The sequence below is a fragment of the Scyliorhinus canicula genome, chromosome 22 (assembly GCF_902713615.1).
Source record: "Scyliorhinus canicula chromosome 22, sScyCan1.1, whole genome shotgun sequence".
Classification (NCBI taxonomy): domain Eukaryota; kingdom Metazoa; phylum Chordata; class Chondrichthyes; order Carcharhiniformes; family Scyliorhinidae; genus Scyliorhinus; species Scyliorhinus canicula.
In genome coordinates this window covers 7,267,015-7,289,873 of record NC_052167.1, presented here as the reverse complement: position 1 = coordinate 7,289,873, position 22,859 = coordinate 7,267,015, and the positions used below count along the sequence as shown (strand labels likewise).

The 22,859-nt window shown below is 45.8% G+C and overlaps 1 protein-coding gene across 6 annotated transcripts in view; it reads left to right on the top strand.

Moving 5' to 3' along the window:
- Positions 1-22,859, top strand: part of LOC119956124 (inactive ubiquitin carboxyl-terminal hydrolase 54-like) — a 150,739-nt gene that overhangs the window by 70,432 nt on the left and 57,448 nt on the right. The window contains exon 4 of one of the 6 annotated variants that reach the window (XM_038783015.1): positions 6,483-6,501. The exons of the other annotated variants lie outside the window; for them this stretch is intronic. Coding sequence (XP_038638943.1) covers positions 6,483-6,501 — 19 coding nt within the window. The remainder of the gene's footprint in view (positions 1-6,482; positions 6,502-22,859) is intronic. 6 annotated transcript variants of the gene reach the window in all.

The following is a 22,859-nucleotide window of genomic DNA, read 5'->3' as shown; positions in this document are numbered from 1 at the left end:
CGCAACTCCAAAAATCGCGAGTCCCCACCCTGGTTTGACCCTGATCCAACCACCCTCGACACCGTCCCCGCCACCCCTTCCAGAATTCTGCCAGTGCTGGGCATGCCCAGACATATGGGCATGATTCGCTGGAACTCCCCGAACATCTGGTGCACCCTGTCCTCACCCCCAAGAACCTACTCATCCTAGTCCCGGACATGTGGGCCCGTGCAGCACCTTAAATTGGATGAGACTAAGCCTCGCACATGAAGAGGAAGAGTTGACTCTCTCCAAGGCATCCGCCCAAGGTCCCGACCTCTATCTGCTCCCCAAGTTCCCCCTCCCATTAGCCTTCAGCTCCTCCACTGACGACTCCTCCACCTCCTCCTGCATTACCTTATAGATGTCAGACACCTTCCCCTCTCCGACCCACACCCCCGAAAGCACTCTGTCCATCGCCCCCCGCGAGGGCAGCAAAGGGATCCCTCTACCTGTCGCCTAGCAAACGCCTTACTTGCAAGTATCTGAACATTTCCCTTGGGGAAGCCCAAATTTATCTTCCAGTTCCCCCAGGCCCGCAACCTCCCGCAATTAAACAGGTTCCCCTCAATTTACTGATGCCCACCCTTTGCCACCCCCTAAATCCCCCATCCTTGTTCCCCGGGATGAACCGATGATTGCCACCCAATGGAGCCTCCATTGAGCCCCTGTTTCCCCCCTATGCCTCTCCACTGTCCCCAGATTCTTTGGGTCGCCACCAGCACCGGGCTCGTGGTATACCTCTTAGGGAGAGCGGCAACGGCGCCGTTACCATGGCACCCAGGCTCGTACCTCTACATGACGCCATCTCCATTCTTTTCCACGCCGTCCACTCCCCCCTCCATCACCCATTTACGCACCATTGACGCATTGGCCAGCCCAATAGTACCCCAAAAGGTGGGCAGCGCCAGCCCGCCTCTATCTCTCCCTCGCTCCAGGAAAACCCTCTTCACTCTCGGAGTCCCATGTGCCCACACAAAGCTCAAGATACTGTTAGTCACTCTCCTAAAGAAGGCCCTGGGGATGAAGATGGGCAGGCACTGAAAGAGGAAACAAGAACCGTCGGAAGCACCGTCATTTTGACGGACTGCACCCTCCCCGCCAACGACAATGGCAGCATGCCCCACCTCTTGAACTCCTCCTCCATCTGATCTACAAGCCTGGTGAAATTATGTTTGTGAAGAGTCCCCCAGTCCCTGGCCACCTGCACCCCCAGGTACCTAAAACTCTCCCCTGCCTGCCTAAGCGGGAGCCTACCAATTCCTTCCTCCTGGTCTCCAGGGTGCACCACAAACACCTCTTGCCTAAATTTAGTTTATAACCTGAAAAGGCCCCAAACTCAGCTAGCAGCTCCATCACCCCCGGCATCCCTCCCACCGGGTCTGCCACATACAGTAACAGGTCATCGGCATACAACGACACCCTATGTTCCTCCCCACCTCGCACCAAACCTCTCCACCACTCTGAATCCCTCAACGCCATCGCCAGCGGCTCGATTGCCAATGCAAACAACAAGGGGGACAGGGGACAACCCTGCCTGGTCCCTCGGTAAAGCCGGAAGTACTCCAACCTCCTCCCATTTGTGGCCACGCACGCCATCGGGGCCTCGTATAGCAGCCTCACCCATCTAATAAACCCTTCACCAAATCCAAACCTCCCCAACACCTCCCATAAGTACCCCCACTCCACTCTATCGAAGGCCTTCTCCGCATCCAGCGCCACCACTATCTCTGCCTCCCCCTCAATCGCCGGCATCATGATGGCATTCAACAATCTCCGCACATTTGTGTTCAGCTGCCTTCCCTTCACAAACCCTGTCTGGTCCTCGTGTACAACCCCTGGCACACAGTCCTCTATCCTGGTGGCCAGGATTTTTGGCAGCACCTTAGCATCTACGTTGAGGAGAGATATGGGCCTGTATGAACCACACTGCTGGGGGTCCTTGTCCCTCTTTAAGATTAACGAGATCAGCGCCCGCGACATCGTTGGGGGCAAAGTCCCCCCTTCCCACGCTTCATTAAGTGTCCGCACCAGCAAGGGGCCCACTAGGGTCCACAAATTTTTATAAAGTTCCACTGGGAACCCATCCGGCCCCGGTGCCTTCCCTGACTGCATCTGCCCGATCCCCTTAACTAGCTCCTCCAGCTCAATCGGCGCACCCAACCCCTCCACCTGCTCCTCCTGCACCTTCAGGAAAGAAAGCCCGTCGAGGAACCTCTCCATTCCCCTCCTCTCCCCCGTTGGCTCCGACTGGTACAGTTCCCCGTAAAAGTCCTTGAAGACCTCATTCACCTCTACCCCCTTCCGCACCACATTCCCACTCTTGTCTCTCACTCCAGCAATTTCCTTAGCCACATCCCGCTTGCGGAGCTGATGAGCCAGCATCCTACTCGTCTTTTCACCATATTCGTACACTGCCCCATGTGCCTTCCGCCACTGTGCCTCCGCCTTTCTAGTGGTCAGCAAATCAAATTTAGCCTGCAGGCTGCGCCTCTCCCCCAACAGTCCCTCCTCTGGTGCCTCTGCGTACCTCCTGTCTACCTCCAGCATCTTTCCCACCAGTCTATCCCTCTCACTCCTCTCGCTCCTCTCCCTGTGTGCCCGGATGGATATCAGCTCCCCACAAATCACTGACTTCAGGGCGTCCCAGACCGCCCCCACCTGAACCTCCCCCGTATCATTCACCTCGAGGTACCCCTCAATACTTGCCCGGACCCTCTTACACACCACCCTCCTCCGCCAACAACCCCACATCCAACCGCCACAACGGGCGCTGGTCCCACACCTCCCCCATCTCCAACTCTCTCCATTGCGGAGCGTGGTCGGAGATTGCAATGGCTGAATACTCGGCCTCCTCCACTCTCGGAATCAGTCCCCTACTCGCCACGAAGAAGTCTATCCGAGAATAAACCCTATGTACGTGGGAGAAGAAAGAGTACTCGCGTGCCCTCGGCCTCACAAACCTCCATGGATCCACCCCACCCATCTGGTCCATAAATCCTCTCAGTACCTTGGCCGCCGCCGGCCTCCTACCCGTCCTAGAGCTGGACCGATCCAGTGAAGGATCCAACACCGTATTGAAGTCCCCCCCCCCCCCATAATCAGACCTCCCGCCTCTAGATCCGGGACCCGTCCCAACATACGCCTCATAAAGCCCGCATCATCCCAATTTGGGGCATACATACTAGCAAGTACCACCTTCTCTCCTTGTAGCCTGCCCCTAACCATAACATACCTACCCCCCTTATCCACCACCACCTCCGATGCCTCAAACGACACATTTTGCCCCACCAGAATCACCACTCCCCGGTTCTTCGCATCCAACCCAGAGTGGAAAACCTGCCCCACTCACCCCTTCCTCAGACGGACCTGGTCCGCCACCTTCAGGTGGGTCTCCTGAAGCATTGCCACATCTGCCTTTAGCCCCTCAGATGAGCAAGTACCCTCGACCGCTTCACCGGCCCATTCAATCCTCTCGCATTCCAGGTGACCAACCGGATCAGAGGGCATCCCGCCCCCCACCCACCGTCGACTAGCCATAGCCCTTGACTGCCCGCCCCAGGCCAGCACCCACCGCCCGACCCAGTCCCCACAGCGACAACACCTCATCTCTGTCCCCCCCGGCCCCCACCAGCTCCTTCCTGACCCTGCCAGCAGCAACCTGGTATCCCCCCCCCCCCCCCCCCCCCCCCCCCCCCCCCCCCGCCCCCTCCCAGGCTAGGAACCCTCCAAGCCGCGAACCGTCCTCCATTGTACTTCCGTGGGTCAGCTAACTTCTGCTGACCCCGGAAACTCCCGCCAATAACCCGACCCCTCCCAAAGTGGGATCATCCCCCATCCTATCCCTCCTCCAGGCACCGCTCCAGCGCGGGGAAGAACCAGTTAAGGCCCCGCCTCCCCCGTCATCGTCTCCAGCCCCGCAGCGCGGGAAACCAGAGGAAAGCCCGTGCTTTCGCAGTGCCCCACCACACCCTTCTGACGCAGCTCCCAAATACCAGCCCCACTCCATACCCCCAACCCGACATAGAATACAACAAACCCCGCCAACCCTCCCCGCAAGATACAAAACCCAAACAATGCCCCACAGCAAAAAAAAACAGAACAACACCCCCATAAATAACCATATCAAAATTGCAAAAGTACAGAAAAAGAGAACACAGCAACAGCAGAAACCAGCAATAAAGTATTACAACCAACCCCCCAACCCGTTCAAGTCCAGTTGCTCCGTCCGCACGAAGGCCCACGCCTCCTCCGGGGAATCGAAATAATAATGCCGGTCCAAATAAGTTACCCACAGGCGCGCGGCTGCAACATTCCGAACTTTATCTTCTTCTTGTAAAGCACCTCTTTCGTCCGGTTAAACCCGGACCGCCGCTTAGCCACCTCCGCACTCCAATCCTGGTAGATCCGTACTACCCCATTCTCCCAGTTGCTGCTCTTCACCTTCTTGGCCCAGCGCAGCACACACTCCCGATCACTGAACCGGTGGAACCTCACCAGCACCGCACGCGGGGGTTCATTCTCCTTAGGCCTCCTGGTGAGTACCCTGTGGGCTCCCTCCAGCTCCAGGGGCAGATGGAAAGACCCGGCTCCCACTAGCGAATTCAGCATCGTAGCCACGTAGGTTGTCAGGTCCGACCCCTCCGTAAGGCCCAAGATCCGCAGATTTTTCTGCCTCACGTGGTGATCAAGCTCCTAGAAGCGGTCCTGCCACTTCTTGTGGAGTGCCTCATGCCCCTCCACCTTACTCACGAGGACCACGGCCTCCTCCTCTCGTTCAGTGGCCTGGTTCTGCAACGCCTTGATGGCAGCACCCTGGGTCGTCTGGATCTCCGAGAGCCTTTTGTTCGTTTCCTGCAGAGAGCTCAGTACCTCAGCCTTGAAATCTGCAAAATAGCGCAGGAGAGCAGCTTGTTGCTCCTGGGCCCACTGCTTCCACTCCTCTGGAGCTCCGCCAGCCGCCATCTTGGATTCCTTCCCCCGTTTTTTTCTGGGGAGCTGCTGCCATTTTTTTCCCCCTTTCCACTCCGAGTTCGAGTCATGAACTGCGGAGAAAGTCGATCAGCATACCTTCTCCCACCGGGAGACGTCAAAAAATTTCCGTTTTGGGCTCTAAAAAGAGCCGAAAAGTCCGTTTGAAACGGGAGCTCCCAAATGTGCGGCTTCCTACGTCATCGCCGCCACCGGAAGTCCTGCTCATCGTATTGATGGACGGGTTTCTTGAAACTTAAAATTGAAATCTCCTCCAATCAACCAAGGAATTTATCATTCAAAACTAAACTGCGGCCGTAACCAATACATGTTCGCTGTTAATTTAATTATCTACCCCCATAATTAACATGCGTCTTACTATCTTCAGCAAAGTCTTCAGGAACTTATGTCCAACCTGTGCCTAACAAATTACACTCAAAATCACAAAACAGATCAATAATGAAAATAAAATGGTTGTTGGAAAAAAAAAAGTGCAGTCATTTTGAATGGTAATTTGCTTTTCTTTGCTAACTAATTAATAGAATTATTGTCAGGCTCACACATGTTCACCCTGGTTGCTTACACATTGAGTTTGTTATAAAAAGTTCAGATTACCATTCCATCCCATCTGTTGCCAATAGAGTTTATTATGGGGAAGGCCATTGTCAGTTATATTATTTGCACTTCAGTAAACTGCTGTTGACAATTTTTCAAGATCTTGGACCTGCTTAACTATATCCACCTGTAGAGTGCATTGAAGATCAGAGAAGTAAACCCACAACCTTGGAGAAATTATGTTTGAAAATAAATTCTTGGTGATGAACCAGCCATACACATGGACAAAGTGACTGAGATCTGCAATGTTAAACTAGTCAGGCATCAAAGCAATGCTTCAATAAACTTGGAGAAACTTGAAATAAATACTCTGTGAGACCAGTCAAGCTGTACTGCCCATCGGGGGATTAATTCTTGAATCTCAAAAAAGTAATTAAGTAGAATTGGAGATTGGTACGAATTTGCCTGTTGAATTTTGTTGCATCTGATCAAAGCTTAAGATCATAATATCCTTAAGTAATTACACTTCAGTAATGCAATGAAGGTCAGAGAAGTCCTGAGAGAACTGCACAATTACATGTAAGCACTGCAGCTTTGATTTAAGGGTTATTACAGAGAGTTGGTAACTCACATTGACAGATGTGTGAAGGAAAGTTAAAATACACAAAGCAGGCATTGCTTTTTTGTGGTTTGCAATCACTTGCATTTCCCCTCTAAACTACCCTGTACCGTTATTCCACTCTTTTTAGAAATCCCAAATTCCATTTCTTCAACCAATCCCTCGGGTCCCTTTGTAACTTCTCCACTTGGGCCCTACATCTGTCCTCCTCCTTAAATGCCTTGAGACTTTTTTCGGTACCCAAGCAATCTATTAGTAGTTTGAGATAAGAGGTTATAGCTCAAAGTACAGCAACCATTTCTGTAATGTTGAACAATAGAATATTTTGTAGTGCAAATGTATTAATAATTATGTTTGAAAATAAATTCTTGGGTGATGAACCAGTCATACACATGGACAAAATGACAGATCTGCAATATTAAACTAGTCAGACATCAAAGTAATGCTTCAATAAACTTGGAGACACTTGAAAACTATTAACAACTGATGGGATGGAATTTTTTCTGTCGCTCAGTGCATTCGGATCCAGCAAAAACATTTGAATATTTTTGTAATAACAAGAGACAGGAAACTGTGGAAGATCAGAGGGAATATGAAATACAAATCACTAAAATGCGTGTACAGAAAGGAAGAGTAATGTTGGTGATTATCTTTACCAAAAAGATAAAGTTATGTGTCAGTTGCGTAGAGCCCTGGTTAGGCCTGAACTGAAGTATTGCATTCGGCTCTGGGCGAGAAGGACACCTTGGCCCTGGAGGGGGCACAGTGAAGGATTGCTGGAACTATAGGACTTTTTAAGGAGAAATTGTAAGCACAGGTTGCATACACATGACTTTCATTCCCCTGAGATTAAATGATTAATGGGCAATGTATTTGGGACTGGTGAAAGGATTTGATAGCGTTAGATGTAGAGATTATATCTCTTCTGGTGTGGATAGCACGTCCAGCGTAACAGATTCATAGAATTGTTATGGTGCAAAAGGAGACCTTTCAACCCATCATGTCTGCATTAACCTCCAAATGAGCATCTGACTAAGTGACCACCTCCCCACACCCCTCTCTGCTTTTTCCCCATAACCTGCACATTGTTTCTATTCAAATAAACATCTAATGCCCTCTTTAATGCCTCTATTGAATCAGCCTCCGCCACACTTGGACAGTGCATTCAAGACCCAAACCACTCATGAAAATTTTTTTTTTCTCCGATCACATTTGCTTCTTTCGCAAATCACTTCAAATCTGTGTCCTCTCGTTTGTGATCCTTTTATGAGCGGGAACAGTTTCTCCCTATCTGCTCTGGCCAGCCCCCTCATTATTTTAATCTCTATCAAATCTTCTCTCCAACGACAACAGTATAGTTGTGTTAAGGGGTAATTGTAAGCTGTTCTTTCGGGTGTCAAGTTAAAAGTTAAATATTGTATTCATAATAAAGTTTAAAAAAAAAAAAAATACCAAAGCCCTATTTTCTCATGCAGTCGCCCCTGGAGCAAACCATTCTTTTTGCACAGTCTTAAAATAAACTAAAATATTGGAGTTTTGGTCCAGTATCCTAGCCACTGTTGGGGACTGGTCTGGAATTGTAATAGCCCTAACAAGGTGGCACAATCTTAAGATTGATGTTGGGCCTTTGAGAAGTGAAATCAAGAACTGCTTTTTTATGTCTAAGAGAGAAAATGTGGAGTTTTTGTCTGCTCCAAAAGTGGTGAATTTTAGTTCAATTAAACTTTCAAGACCAATATCAACATAGTATTGTTAGATGTAGATTTCCAGGGCTATGGATTGAATGTGTAATTAGGTTGAGATATAGAATTTATGATCCAACTGAATGTAGGAACCAGCTGCAGGGGTTTTCCTATATTCCTGTGGTCACCTACATGAAAAACTAGATGACTTAGTTGAGTGAAAATATGTTTTCTTAATTATGAAGTCAGTGGCTCGGGTGAATTTTGTCAGCCAGAATCTTTACTGAATATCCTGTGGGCAGCATAGTGGCACAGTGGTTAGCACTGCTGCTTCACAACTCTCGGGACCCGGGGTCAATTCTGGCCTTGAGTGACCGTCTGTGTAGAGTTTGCACTTTCTCCCTGTGTCTGTGTGTTTACTCCAGGTGCTCCGGTTTCGTCCCACAATCCAAAGATGTGCCAGTAAGGTGGATTGGCCATGCTAAATTGCCTCTTAGTGTCCAGGGATGTGCAGGTTAGGGAGGGTTACTGGGATACGGGGATAGGGTGGAGATGTGGGCTTAAGTAGGGCGCTCTTTCCAAGGGCCGGTGTCGACCCAATAGTCCGAATGGCCTCCTGCACTGTAAATTCTATGAAAAGTCTTCACTCTGAAATAAAACATGACCCCTTTTGCAGGGGCGGGCAAGTGGGAAGAGGTGAAACCAGTTGTTCAGAGAGTCACTTTGTTTTTCATTGCCAAAAAAGAGTTACTGCCTATGGCACATGAGAATTTAGAATATATCTGCAAGAATAATGAAGTCTGTTTTTGAATTATAAATGGGTGGCTTTTAATGATTGATGTTTTGGATGCCCCCTTCATATATTTCCATATTGCTGCCATTTGTCTGCAGGAATAACCCGAGCAATTGTGTTTCTCATGAATGATTGATGGTTCAAATTGTATTTTATAGATGGTAGGGCTCCAAATTTTAATTTTAAATTAAAGGTGACAGAAATGAACAAGCTGCACTGAGGCATGGTGACCTCTGTTGGTATTGACTTGTGGGGCGTTGTGCTCCAATTAACCCTAGATCATTAATTATTGATGGATTTTATAATGAGTTTATATAGAATCCCTACAGGAGGCATTTCAGCCCATCGAGCCTGCACCAACCCTCCGAAAGAGCACTCCACTTGCCCGCCATATCCCTGTAACCCTGCATATCGATCCTGACCAGTCCACCTAACCTGTAACAGAAATGGGTGCTATTTTACTTCCAGGTTTATGTGAACCTCAGTTATATCAGCCCTTTTTAAATGATTAAATAAATTTATTTTGTTGTTGATCATCCGAGATTATTAATCTGAGTATGTTGATTCTGTAAGGAGACCAAATTCAAGAACCTCTAATCTTAATAATTTGTCCAGATTTAAGGATAGGCATCCCCCAGTTAGAGGATTAATGTGCTGCTTGGATCAGCATTCTTGCCTCATCAGTTCCTTGTCAATGATGACATGGAGAACATTTTATATTCAACTATAGAAGGTATACAATTCTGTTCTCATCTGGGGCGAGATTCTCCGATCCCCAGCAGGGTCGGAGAATCGCCCGGGGCCGCTGAAAATCCTGCCCCCGCCGTGGCAGAAATTCTCCGCCACCCGTGAATTGGCGGGGGCGGGAATCACGCCCTGCCGATCAGCGTGCCCCCTGCGGGAATTCTCCGGCCTGTGATCGGCCGAAATCCTGCCGCTGAGAGCCCAATCCCGGCGCCGAGATTGGCGGGCGGGCCCCCGGGGTCCTGGGGGGGGGGGGAGATCGGACCCCGGGGGGTGCCCCCAGGGTGGCCAGGCCCGCGATCGGGGCCCAACGATCAGCGGGCGGGCCAGTGCCGTGGGGGCACTCTTTTTCCCCTGGCGCCAACCACCACTACGCCGGGACCCCTCGCCCTGCCGGGTAGGGGAGAATCCCGCCCCTGGTCTCAACACTTTGAAGCTGGAATGAGTGTAAAGCATTAATGAATGGGAACTCTGGCAATTTGAATTGTTTTATTTGTGTCTCTTAACCCAGGAATATTGGGGTCAAGCAGAACAAGAAAAAACTTGCACCTGTACTGTGCTTTTCTTATTCTCTGAATATTCTATAGTGCTTCACAGCCAATCAAGTACTAATGAAGCCTAATCACTGTTTAAAATGGCCTGGAGGGGTGCCTGTCAGCACATAGGAAGATCCATAAACAAGATGTTTGGAATTGAAAATTAGTCACTTGAGCAATGCAATGAAGACTCATTTCTGCTCTTGGAACTATATTCCTTAAAGAGCCTTTGTGTCAAGATTGGAATTTGTTCTTTGGTCACACCTTATTGTTCTGAGTATTAGTTCAGTCTAATTAATAAACGTTGGGTGTTTGATACCTGTGAGATCTAAGACAGTTCACTGTTTACTTTTGTGAGTTAATCTTGTAATTATTGTGGTATTTGCATCTGTGAGTGAATTGAAGACATTTGAATATGCCCTGACTTTGCTATGATGCAAATTCTAGGATTGTGCACGTCTCTTCCTGTTTTTTCCAAATATTTTTCATTTCAACAAACAACCATTTTTTCCCAAAGAGAAACAATTGACAAAAACATTCAGGATGCTTATTTTTCCTTCTCCATCTACTCTGGTAGCATAGTGGTTATTTTACTGGACTAGTAACCCAAAGGCCAAGATTAATGATCTAAAGACATCAGTTTGAATCCCATTACTGCAACTTGGAAATTTAAATTTGGTTAATTAAGTAAATCTAGAGTAAGCCTCAGTATTGATGAATATGAAACTGCTAGATTGTTATTAGAATTCATAAAACTATGAGAAACAGGTCAAGGAGTGGACTATTTGGTCCCGCAAACCACTCTTCCATTCAACAAGATCATGGCTAATTTGATAGTCTTGACTCCCACTTTCCTGACTCCCCTGGAGATCAAAATCTGCCTGATTCAACTTTGAATATTTTCAATAACCCAGCCTCCACTGTTCTCTGGGGTGGAAAAATGAACAATCTTCTGAGAGAGGAAATTCTTTTTAATCTCCATTTTGTGAGATCCTTTATTTTTAAACTACTCTCCGTTCTAGATTCCCCCACGGGGGAAGCATCCTTTCAGCATCTACTCTGTTAAGGCTCCTCAGATTCTCATGGTTGAATAAAATCACCTCTCATTCTTCTATATTCCACTGGGTATAGACCTGGTGTGGTCTCATCAACATCCTGTTTAGTTATAGCAAGACTTCCTTACTTTTATACTCCATCTCCCTTACAATAAAGGTCTGTTTGTAACCAAAGAGAAAATGCTGGAAAATCTCAGCAGGTCTGGCAGCATCTGTAGGGAGAGAAAAGAGCGAACGTTTCGAGTCCAGATGAGAGCTTTGACAAAAGCTGGAGCTTTGACAAAGGGTCATCTGGACTCGAAGTGTGAGCTCTTTTCTGTCCCTACAGATGCTGCCAGACCTGCTGAGATTTTCCAGCATTTTCTCTTTGGTTTCAGATTCCAGCATCCGCAGTAATTTACTTTTATTAAAGGTCTGTTTGTTTGTATTCTGATCCACTTGCTATACCTGAATGTCCTACAACACAGGATTACACTTCTGCTGAACAGCAGAAGCAGTGTGTTATAGCCGGAGGTAGCCAACCCCATAATAGTGGATCAGATCAAAACTGCAGTCATGTCCCATACAATTACTAGTTGTGGACAATTTACCAACCAGGAGGAAGAAGCTCCATGATCATCCCCATCTCTGTGATGGCAGAGACCAGCAGCTGAGTTCAGAAGACTACTGAATCATTTACAACTATCTTCAGCCACAAATCCAGATTGCATGATCCATTCCGGCCTCCTTCTCAGGTCCCTAGCATCACAAGCATATTCAATCAATTTGGTTCACTCTGTGATAACAAAGAATAGGTGAGTTGAGTGGATACAGCAAATGCTATGGGCCCTGACAGCATCCTGGCTGTAGTGCTGAAAGCTTGGTGCTCGAGATTTAGTCACGTCCCCACCCAAGGTGTTTTGGTGCAGCTGCAGTATTGGTATCGACTTGACAAAGTGAAAAATTATCCGGGTATCCTGTAAGTTAACAGAGGTGGTCAGCAGGATGCTGTGTCCTCATAGATGCATTCTGAGGCAGTATGTTAAATCCTTTAATTGCAGTTTATACGGTTTAATTTGGCTGGTGTTAATCTGAGAGTCCCGTTCACAGAATCACAGATTAGTTACAGTGCAGCAGGAAGCCATTCACGGTTCTCAAAATGAGCAGTCCCTTTAGCACCATTCTCTCATTCTTTCCATAACCGCGCAAATTTTCTTATCAGATAACAGACTAAGAAGCGGCACGGTGGTGCAGTGGTTAGCACTGCTGTTTCACGGCGCTGAGGACCCGGGATCAATTCAGGCCTCGGGTGACTGTGTGGAGTTTGCCCTTTGTCCCTGTGTCTGTGTGGGCTTCCTCCAAAGATGTGCAGGTTAAGTGGATTGTCCCTCAGTATCCAGGGATGTGTGGGGTAGATAAAAGTAGTTGTTATAGGAATAGGACAGGGAAGTGGGTTTGGGTGGAGTTCTCTTTCAGAGGGTCGGTGCAGGCTCAATGTGCTGAATGGCCTCCTGCACTGTAGAGATTATATGAATTTATGATTCACAGCTCCAGGGTCCCAGGTTCGATTCCCGGCTTGGGTCAATGACTGTGTGGAGTCTACACGTTATCCCCGTGTCTGCGTGAGTTTCCTCCGGGTGCTCCAGTTTCCTCCCGCAATCCAAAAATGTGCAGATTAGGTGGATTGGCCATGATAAATTGTCCCATAGTGTCCAAAAAGGGGAGGATGGGTTACTGGCTACGGTGGTAGGGTGGAGGTGTGGGCTTAAGTAGGGTGCTTTTTCCAAGGGCCAGTACAAACGTGATGGGCTGAAGGGCCTCCTTCTGCATTGTAAATTCTATGATTCTATGTAAATTGGCAACACTAAATTGCCCCTTAATTGGGGGGGGGGGGGGGGGAATTGGGTACTCCGATAACAGTCTAGCTCCCCTTTGACTGCTTCAATTAAATATCTTCATATTTCAAATTCAGTTGCAGGGTTGTGGTCAGATAAGAGCAATTTTGCACTGGGTTTTCTGACTATTCTGTTGCAAGACCAGTACATTGGGAACTAGCTCCACTAAATCCATAATCAAAGCACCTGTAAATGTATAACCTGGCATCATGGACCGAGTTCCCAGATTCTTAAGTTGTTAATATGTAGATACTGTTATACTTAATTATCATACAATTTAGTACCAGTTTAGGTTGTTAGCTATAGGTAGTGAAGCTTCAGCTCAGTTAAACCAAATACATCAAAAATGTTAAGTAGTCTTCGTTTTCATTTCAAAAATGCTCTTGATTTTTTAAATAATCTTTATGCCTGTTTTTAAGAAGTCTCATCAAAAAGTTTGGACATTTACACCAGGCCAATCAGGATCTGTAAATTGTGATACTTTAGGTGTGTAGTTTATCAGAATGCGTTTCTTGATGAATGCTAATTAACACACGTACTTCCGGCATTTACTGCTTTAAATCCATATTTCCGTTACTTTTCGCATTTTGTTAAAAAATATTTGTGGAATGCCACAGTTGATGGCACTTGTTTTTGCAAACCCAGCTTTTATTGCTCACCATCTAAATCTCTAATGTGCAACATTTCACTCTGTGTTTTTATCTCTTCCTGTATTTACTGTCCACTGCTGACCTGGCAGATTAAACAACATGAGAAAAACACTGACTTTGATACATTGAAATTCTGAGGTAAAAATTACTGATGGAAGGGCTGGAGGGGAATGAGCAAAGGCAAGATTTAAGAGGTGGGTTTTGAAGAGGTATTGTTACATGAGCACTAACGAGAGGGAGGGTTCAAAGGATGTTAGAGGTTAGAAGATGAGAGAACATGTTCAGCATCTTGAGGCTTAGAACATCGCAGAAGTGGAGGTCTCAGGAGAATACTGTGGAGAAGGCTAGCATTTTGACATTGGAAATTGGAGTACGAAAACCAGTGCATATTGGTGAGAGTCCGGGCAATGTGGATGCAGGAATGTGACTCCATGCAGTTGTTGGAGGTTGTGCACACCTAAAAAAGGATTGCTTCCAGGTCCTGGCTCTGGAGGTACCACTACTCGCTCTAATAGGCAAATTTGCCAAAGACTGATGCTGCCCACAATGGATAAGATTAAATTTGCAACATCTCATGAGATCCGGTTGAATCTTTCGCGGCATGGCGAGTTGGGTAGATCCTGGAAGAGGCCTCCTTCGAACAGGGGACACAGTCAGGCCCAGTAGATTGCGCCCATGACGAAAGTGACTTGGCACTCCAGGCACTTATTTCAAACTGCTGCCATGCTGACCTTTAATCTGTGTTGGGGACCAGTTACATGTAATAAGCAATGTAGATCCACTTCTGTGTTTTCTAACTCTCATCCCCTTAGATGTGTAAGTACAAATGCAATTTTTTTTCTCACCATCTGATTTCTGGCTAAATTATGTAAATTCAGAATTTGTATTTAAAGCTTCCAAGCTGCAAATGTTTTAAGCAATTTCCAGTTCAGGAGGTGAGAAGCTTCAACAGTTAAAGCTGCCTCTCTGAACTAGGCTCTCATTGCTTGCTTCAGTGCATTTCTTGCCCAAATAACACGGTTTATGGCAATTGACCACTTTAATGCAGCTGCATTTGTGAACTCTGAGAGGTATTTAGTTAATTCAGTATTACGTATGTGCATTTTTATTATTTCATGGGATGTCGGCATCACTGGCTAGGCCAGCATTTATTTTCTGTCCTTAATTGCTCTTTTTATACGTATAGTTCTAAGTCAGGATGGCGTGTGCCTTGGAAGGGAACTTGCAGGTTGTGGTATTTCCATGCATCTGCTGCCCTTGGCATTCTTGGTTTTGTTGAGTTGCTGCAGCACATCTTGCAGACGGTACATGCACATTCCACCACCTACAGTGGCAACAGTGAATTGAAGATGCCGGATGGGGTACCAATCGAGCAGGTTGCTTTGTCCATGTACGTGTGTAAATGTACATTTTAATTTATTTTTCAAAAAAGTATTTTTAAAAATACTTTTATTTTTGCAGAATTTTTCATAATAAAACAGTAGTAACAATAATAACAAAACAAACTAGAGTGAACATTAACATAGTGCAAAAAGAGAATATACAATAACAATTAAATAGACATTACCCCACGCGACCCAGTCTTCCCACACCATCCCAATGAAGCACTCACCCCCCCCTCCCCATGGATTGCTGCTGCTGCTGACATTTTAATTTCCCCCGAGAAAGTTGACAAACGGCTGCCACCTCCGAGAGAACCCTAGCGTAGACCCTCTTAAGGCAAACTTTATTTTCTCGAGCTGAGAAACCCAGCCATGTCGGTAACCCAAGTCTCTACACTCGGGGGCTTCGAGTCCCTCCACATTAATAAAATCCGTCTCCAGGCTACTAGGGAGGCAAAGGCCAAGACGTCGGCTTCCTTCGCCCCCTGAACTCCCGGGTCTTCTGACACTCCAAAGATCGCTATCTCTGGACTTGGCACCACCCGTGTGTTAAGCACTTTGGACATTGCCCTCATGAACACTTGCCAGAACACTCGAAGCTCCGGGCATGCCCAAAACATGTGGACATGGTTTGCAGGGCTGCCCTTGCACCTCATACAACTGTCTTCTACCCCAAAAAACTTGCTTATTCTCGCTGTCGTCATGTGTGCCCGGTGGGCCACCTTAAATTGAATTAGACTGAGCCTGGCACATGATGAGAAGGAATTAACCCTTCACAGTACCTCTGCCCACAGACCCGCTTCCAATTCCTCACCCAGCTCCTCTTCCCACTTGCCCTTGAGCTCCTCTACCGGTGTTTCCTCCGCCTCCTGTAGTTCCTGGTAGATATCCAACACCCTCCCCTCCCCCACCCAGGTGCCGGACACAACCCTGTCCTGTATCCTCCGTGGCGGCAGCGTCGGAAAGGCCACTACCTGTTTTTTCAGGAAGGCTCGTACTTGCCGATATTTAAAGGCGTTTCCTGGTGGCAGATTAAATTTGTCCTCTAACGCCTTCAAACTGGGAAAGCTTGCGTCTATGAACAGAGCTCCCATCCTTCTGATGCCTGCCCTCTGCCAGCTCTGGAACCCACCATCCATCCTACCCGGGGCAAACCTGTGATTGTTGCATATCGGGGTCCAGACCGACGCTCCCTCCACCCTCTTATACCTCCTCTACTGTCCCCAGATCTGCAGTGTCGCCACCACCACTGGACTTGTGGAGTAACGGGTCGGCGAGAACGGCAAAGGAGCCGTTATCAAAGCTCCCAGACTAGTACCTTTACATGACGGCGCCTCCAGCTGCTCCCACGCGGCACCCCCTCCCCCACCCCCCCATCACCCACTTCCTAGTCATAGCTATATTGGCCGACCAGTAGTAGTTGCGAAAGTTCAGCAGCGCCAACCCACCCCGACTATGCTCCAACAGCGATCTCCTTACTCGCGGGGTCTTATTCGCCCACACAAAGCCCGTAATGATCCTACTCACCCGCTTAAAAAAGGCCGTTCAGCAGCGCCAACCCACCCCGACTACGCTCCAACGGCGATCTCCTTACTCGCGGGGTCTTATTCGCCCACACAAGCCCGTAATGATCCAACTCACCCGCTTAAAAAAGGCCTTAGGGATGAAGGTGGGGAGGCACTGAAAGATGAACAAAAATCTGGGGAGGACAGTCATTTTCACGGTCTGCACCCTCCCTGCCAGTGACAGTGGGAGCATGTCCCACCTTTTAAAGTCCCCTTCCATTTGCTCCACCATCTGGGTCAGGTTGAGCTTGTGCAGGGCATCCCATTTCCTGGCCACCTGTATACCCAGGTAACGAAAACTTTTCTTTACCATCCTGAGTGGCAGCTCTTTCAGTCTCTCCTCCTTCCCCTTGGCCTGGATCACAAACAACTCGCTCTGCCATAGCTCGTGGTTCTATAGCTAGGGCAAATAGTAATGGGGAGAGGGAACACCCCTGCCTCGTTCCCGGTGAAGCTCGAAGTACCCAACCTCAGCCGGTTTGTACATACACTTGCTACAGGCGCCTGGTACAGCAATTTCACCCAGCCAATAAAGCCCTCACCAAACCCGAACCTCCCCAGCGTTTCGCAGATGTACTCCCACTCCACCCGGTCAAAGGCTTTCTCTGCGTCATAATCTTAGTTTATTAACACAATTGTTTAGAAATTTGTACAATCCTTATTTTAAATTTTAATTTAAGATGTAATCTGGGTGGCCTCTTGGTCGACACCCTGTGGACAGTTGTAACATTTGTTTTTAATTAACTGTTCTTGTTCGCAAAGATGCTGATCATCTTCAAGTAGCAAATAGGAAACATTGTTTTAGCCTTTCTTGCTTTGACAGAAAGTGCCGCAAAATCAAATGTTCAACTTTCTGTGTCTATCTTTAATGTTGTTTATTTGTTCTTTACTGGCTTGAACAGGTTTTGGGTGCAGTCCAGTATGTTTCTAATTACCGTTAAAAGTTGTCAAATTGTGCAGAGCTCTGGTTTAATGCTTTGGCATAAAATTAACTGTTGGGTTATCATGTTCAATTTAGGTTTTTGTGGAGAATGCAGTCAGATCAACTAAGTACATTTCACATAAAAACTGCCCTGCAATCAATGTGTAAACCTCAAGCTGTATGAATTGCAATTCTGCAGAACTGTAAATTAGATTCAATGACTGGAATCATCCCATCTGATTTTAATGAATCTTTTCTACTTGACATGAGCCAACCTTGTAGGAATATGAACTAAAGTTTCCACTGGTTGAATGGAATTTTAAAAATAATTTAAAATACCCAATTAATTTTGTCCCAATTAAGGGGCAATTTAGCGTGGCCAATTTACCTACCCTGCACATCTTTGAGTCGTGGGGGTGAGACCCATTCGGACACGGGGAGAATGTGCAAACTCCACCAGACAGGGGGCCGGGATCGAACCCGAGTCCTCAGCATTGTGAGGCAGCAGTGCTAGCCACTGTGCCGCCCTTGAATGGACACTTTCAAGTTGTTCGATTCAGAAATGAAGGATTGTTACCATGAATAGAATACGCCTTGTTTTCCTTATGCTAACTAATGATGTTGACAGCAAATACTTGGATATAATTTGCAGTATGGACCAAGTAGCCCCTCCACAAAGAATTCCATCCAAAAATTCGTGAGTGTCCACGAGGTGTAGGTCACCCATACAAACCTTCAATGATCGTGTCAGCTGTTGTCCATAAATAAATTATCAGTACATTCCTTTTAGCAGTTGCTTTATTCATCCAATAGTGTGACATTTAACTGGCGATTCACCCACCAACCCGAGGCTTGGCTTCTGGTTACCAATTTGAAATCTCGTCTCCCTTTATCTATCACGCTGGACTATTTCAATGACATTGGGAACTTGGACTAAATTTGAAAGGACAAGATGCCATTTAAACATAAATGCTGTTCCAGTACAGTGGAGCAGAGAGAAGTCATACCTTATAAGAATAAACTGTGGTATAATTATGGTGGTTCTGCTGGGTTCAAAAAACGGCTATGTGGGAGGAAATCGGAGCACCTGGAGGAAACCCACGCAGACACGGGGATAAAGTGCAAACTTCACACAAATCACCCACGGCCAGAATTTAATCTGGATCCTTGGGGTTGTGAGGCAGTATTGCTGACCACTGTGCCACTGCGCTGCCAAGGAGAAGGTTGGCCAGGTTGTCCCATTGGACTTTAAACAAATGAGGATTTATCCTGAGGATACGTCACAGTGGACGCTGAAAGGACATTTCCCCTTATGGGAGAGGCTAAAGTCACTTAAAGTCAAGAACAGTCACACTCTCATTCAGGGATTCAGTGTGAAACACGATAAAATACTGAGGCTAAATGCATCGGTTACAGTCCTCATCAATTCCTCATCAATCACTCATTGTTACATAATTATAATATGCAGGAGTCCAGTTTTAATCACTTGTCCATGTGCATTCAGGTTATTGTGCTCAATTCAAATTGCCTAATGGTGTGTTTGAATAGCATTTCAGTGTCCAGTTTCTCTCCATTTAAAGGCACCTGATGTTGAATGAAGAGATGAAGAAAGTATTCTCTGCTTGTCCCTGTTCCCTTCCTCATCAGCATAAAATGAATAGTTGTCAAAACTCTGGGATTAAAATTATGGTGTTTTTAAAGGATAGGCTTGTAGACCACGAAGGTACAAACAAACTAGCTTTATTGGCAAGACACTTATTCAACCGGCTGTAAAAATTGACTGTTCGCCTTCTCAAACTGCTGATGACATCATTACCATGTCATGTGATCGGACTCTTATAAGTGACCTTGTTCCAGCTAGGAACACACATGAAAACACAACAAAAACGATGAAATGTTATTGCTTTACATTGTGAAATCAGGCACAGTATTAATCAAATGAACTTTATTCTTCAACCATCTCCCCAGACAGCATCCCACCTCATACCAGTTGCTTTTCCTACGCTTGTCAGTATTTCTAAAGCTTTCTCATTCTTGCACTATTTACAGTTGTTGCTGTTAACATTTTCACTGAAATATCAGGAAAAGGGGCAAGCTTTGTCTTTCTTGTTTACGAAAGGTGGTAGGGAGATCTGTATTTAGCAAACTGCTTTTCACAGAAGAGCACAAGCTCTTGTAATGTTGGTAGATTTCAGTACTGCAGATTCAACTGTTTACTCAAGGTGCAGGGTCATTTATTTCCATTGCATAAGTTATTGCTATTGTGCGATGTGTTGGCAACAAAATGGTTACGCTTTCAACCTTTAAAAACCAACAGTGTGCTGAACTTTCAGATAGTCTGATGATGATTAGTATAATTAGAGTTGCCCTTCGAGATTTGTACACCAGTGTCCCTACAAACATTGAGATAAATGATCAGATGTTGTTTGAGAATTAAATGTTCTGATGCACTGCACTGAAATGTCAGCCTAGATTCCGTGTTGAAGTCTTGTGAGTGTGCCTTGAACTCACAATGTTCTGACACTGAGGCAAGAGTGCTAACTTTGACAGTGAACTTCACAGAAAACTATTGAAAAAAGCAACATATTTAAGCTCTGTTTGTTGGTCATCAGTAAAAGTAACAATTGCTGGTTGGAGATTGAGGAGGAGCAGAAATGTCTTCATTTTAGAATTTGATTTTTCAGTGTGGTACATTTCCCGAGCTCTTTGGGAAGATTACAATTCATAGAAAGGTTTACAATTCATAGAAAGGTTAACGGTCTTGAATGTACTTTGAAAGATACTGGGGCTAAAGGGTAAATCATAAGAACAGATTTCACACACCAGACTTGCATTTTCTTGAATATTGAAGATTTAAGGTGTGATTTAATTGAGGTGTTTAAGATGATTAAAGGGTTAGATAGGATGGATAATTGAAGGTCCTTTTGTTTTTCTGTCTCCGTAGATAGTTCAGGCAGTCCCCTATTTGGCTCCCCCACCTTTCACCAACACTCCAACTCCCTCCCTTCCCACCACCCTCCTTTCTCCCCCCCCCCCCTCTCTCTCCCCCCTCTCTCCCCTCCCCCCCCCCCCCCCCCCCCCCCTCCCCCAACTCCCCCTTTCCCTTCTGTTGGTACAGAGGCTGGTCTCTCCAGCGCAAAGTTTAGTGCTTGTACCATTTGTTGTTTGTAGAAATGTGTCGTGAACTGTTTTAATAATCACAGTATTCACCCACCCCCACCCCCCTCCATGTACATTGGTACTGAGGGGAGGGTACCCTGTTTCTCCAACACAAAATTAGTGTTTGTACTTTTTGGCCTTGTATATATTTTTGACTATTTTAATAAAAAGATATGGATAGAGAGAAGCTATTTCTCCTGGTGGCATAACCTTAAAATTACAGCTGTTCAGAACTGATAACATAGAACATAGAGTGCAGAAGGAGGTCATTCGGCTCATCGAGTCTGTACCGACCCACTTAAGCCCTCACTTCCACCCTATACCCGTGACCCAATAACCCCATCTAACTTTTTGTTTTTGGTCACTAAGGGCAATTTATCATGGCAAATCCACCTAACCTGCATGCAGACACTAGGAGAATGTGCAGACTCCGCACAGACAGTGACCCAGCAGGGAATCGAACCTGGGACCCTGGCGCTGTGAAGCCACAGTGCTAGCCACTTGTGCTACGGTGCTGATGTCAGAAAGCACTTCTTCACACCAGCAATAATGGAACTTTCAGCCCCCAAAATTACCATTGAGACTGGGGTTAAAGATTGATAGATTTTTATCGGGCAAGAGTTGAGGGCTACAAAATAATGTTGGGCAAATGTAGTTGAAGTAAAGGTCAGTCATAACTTAATTGAACGATTTGACAGGCTGGATGCTACTTACTTGCTTTTGGATATTTAATATGTTTGTGTGCTGTTCCTTGCCACCATTTTAGAGGAGGCAATATCTCATTGAAAATGAATTAAATTCAAGGTTAAATTAGTGGGCAGACAGGGCGACAGGGTTAGCACTACTGCCTCACGGTGCCGAGGTCCCGGGTTCAATCCTGGCTCTGGGTCACTGTCCGTGTGGAGTTTGCACATTCTCCCCGTGTCTGCGTGGGTCTCACTCCCAAACCAAAGATGTACAGGGTAGGTGGATTGGCCACGCTAAATTGCTCCTTAATTTGGAGAAAATAAGAATTGGGTACTCTAAATTTGTTTATTTTTAAATTAGTGGGCAGACGACTATCACAAGTATATTGGACATCTGCCTGCCAGAATCGATAGAAATTCCTCGGCTCCAAACCATTTATATTCAGACCATTTGAGTGGGAAAATTTATACAATCTGAAAATAATTGTTGTTGCTATTTTTAAAGTATAAACTTTTGAACCATTTTATGAGCTGCTTTCACATCTGAAAAACTTGGCAAATGATGTGACTCTGCGCAAATACTGCTAACTATTTGTCTTAAAGGAGTTTTGAACGTTCTTTGTATTTAAAAACTGACACGAATCCCATAAGTTTTGTTCACTCCACTTTACAAAAAGTGAAATTGTTTAGCACAAAGCACTCTGCACCACGAATAGAACTCTATATTAATCACAGTTCAATGTTATAATTCGCATCAGTTTTTCTGTTCCTGCTGAAGATTGAATGATGTAGATAAACCCCCAGTGCTGTTGGGTAGTTTTTCACCTAGCTACTTGTCACTTAGTTCCTCATGAGTGCCTAGCCTAATGTTGTACCAATAGTTTCCTTGGTAACTGAAATACAGCAGTTAGATTCCAGAATTTTTATTTTGAAATTTAAAAATTGTAACACCTACGTAAATGTAGTCCGTTTATTTACAGACATTTCTACTGGAACTGTTTTTCTGAACTTTGGTGACTTCTAAGGATATGAGCCAAAAATTCCACGGAATGTTTTCACAATGGAAGCCATATTGTGAAAGAGTTGGCCAGTAATGTAGCTGCCATCCTTTAAAGCATTGTTCGGTTTAAAAATATCATAGATGGGTTCAAATCCGCTTTTGTTTCAAGGCTTGATTCCGGTTTTGGTTGTTTCCCTGCAACACTGAATTGGCTTTAAATGTATAAATATCCAAACAATCTCATCTTGCATTTACATAACATCTTTCACTCAAAACAGAAATATAAGCAAACTAAAACAGATGTTGACCAAATTTGAGCTTCTTAAAATGTTATTTTTGATTTAACATTCTTTTTTTAAAATGGTGTTTGTGTCTATAAACATGTTGTTCTAAAATAACCAACACGGTGATGATGGGGAAAGGAATTCTGAATTTAAATAAAAAATGCTACAAACACTGAACAGGTAAGAAGCCTCTGTGGACAGGCCAGGACTTCATATTTTGTATATGGACTTTTTGTTTTGATGAAGAATCTCTTCTTGAAACATATGCCTCCATATGTTCTCAATTTACAGAGCCAGCATTTTCTGCTTCTGGTTTAAAATGTTTGATGTAAATATTTTCATATTTGTCTGAAAGACTTGTTGG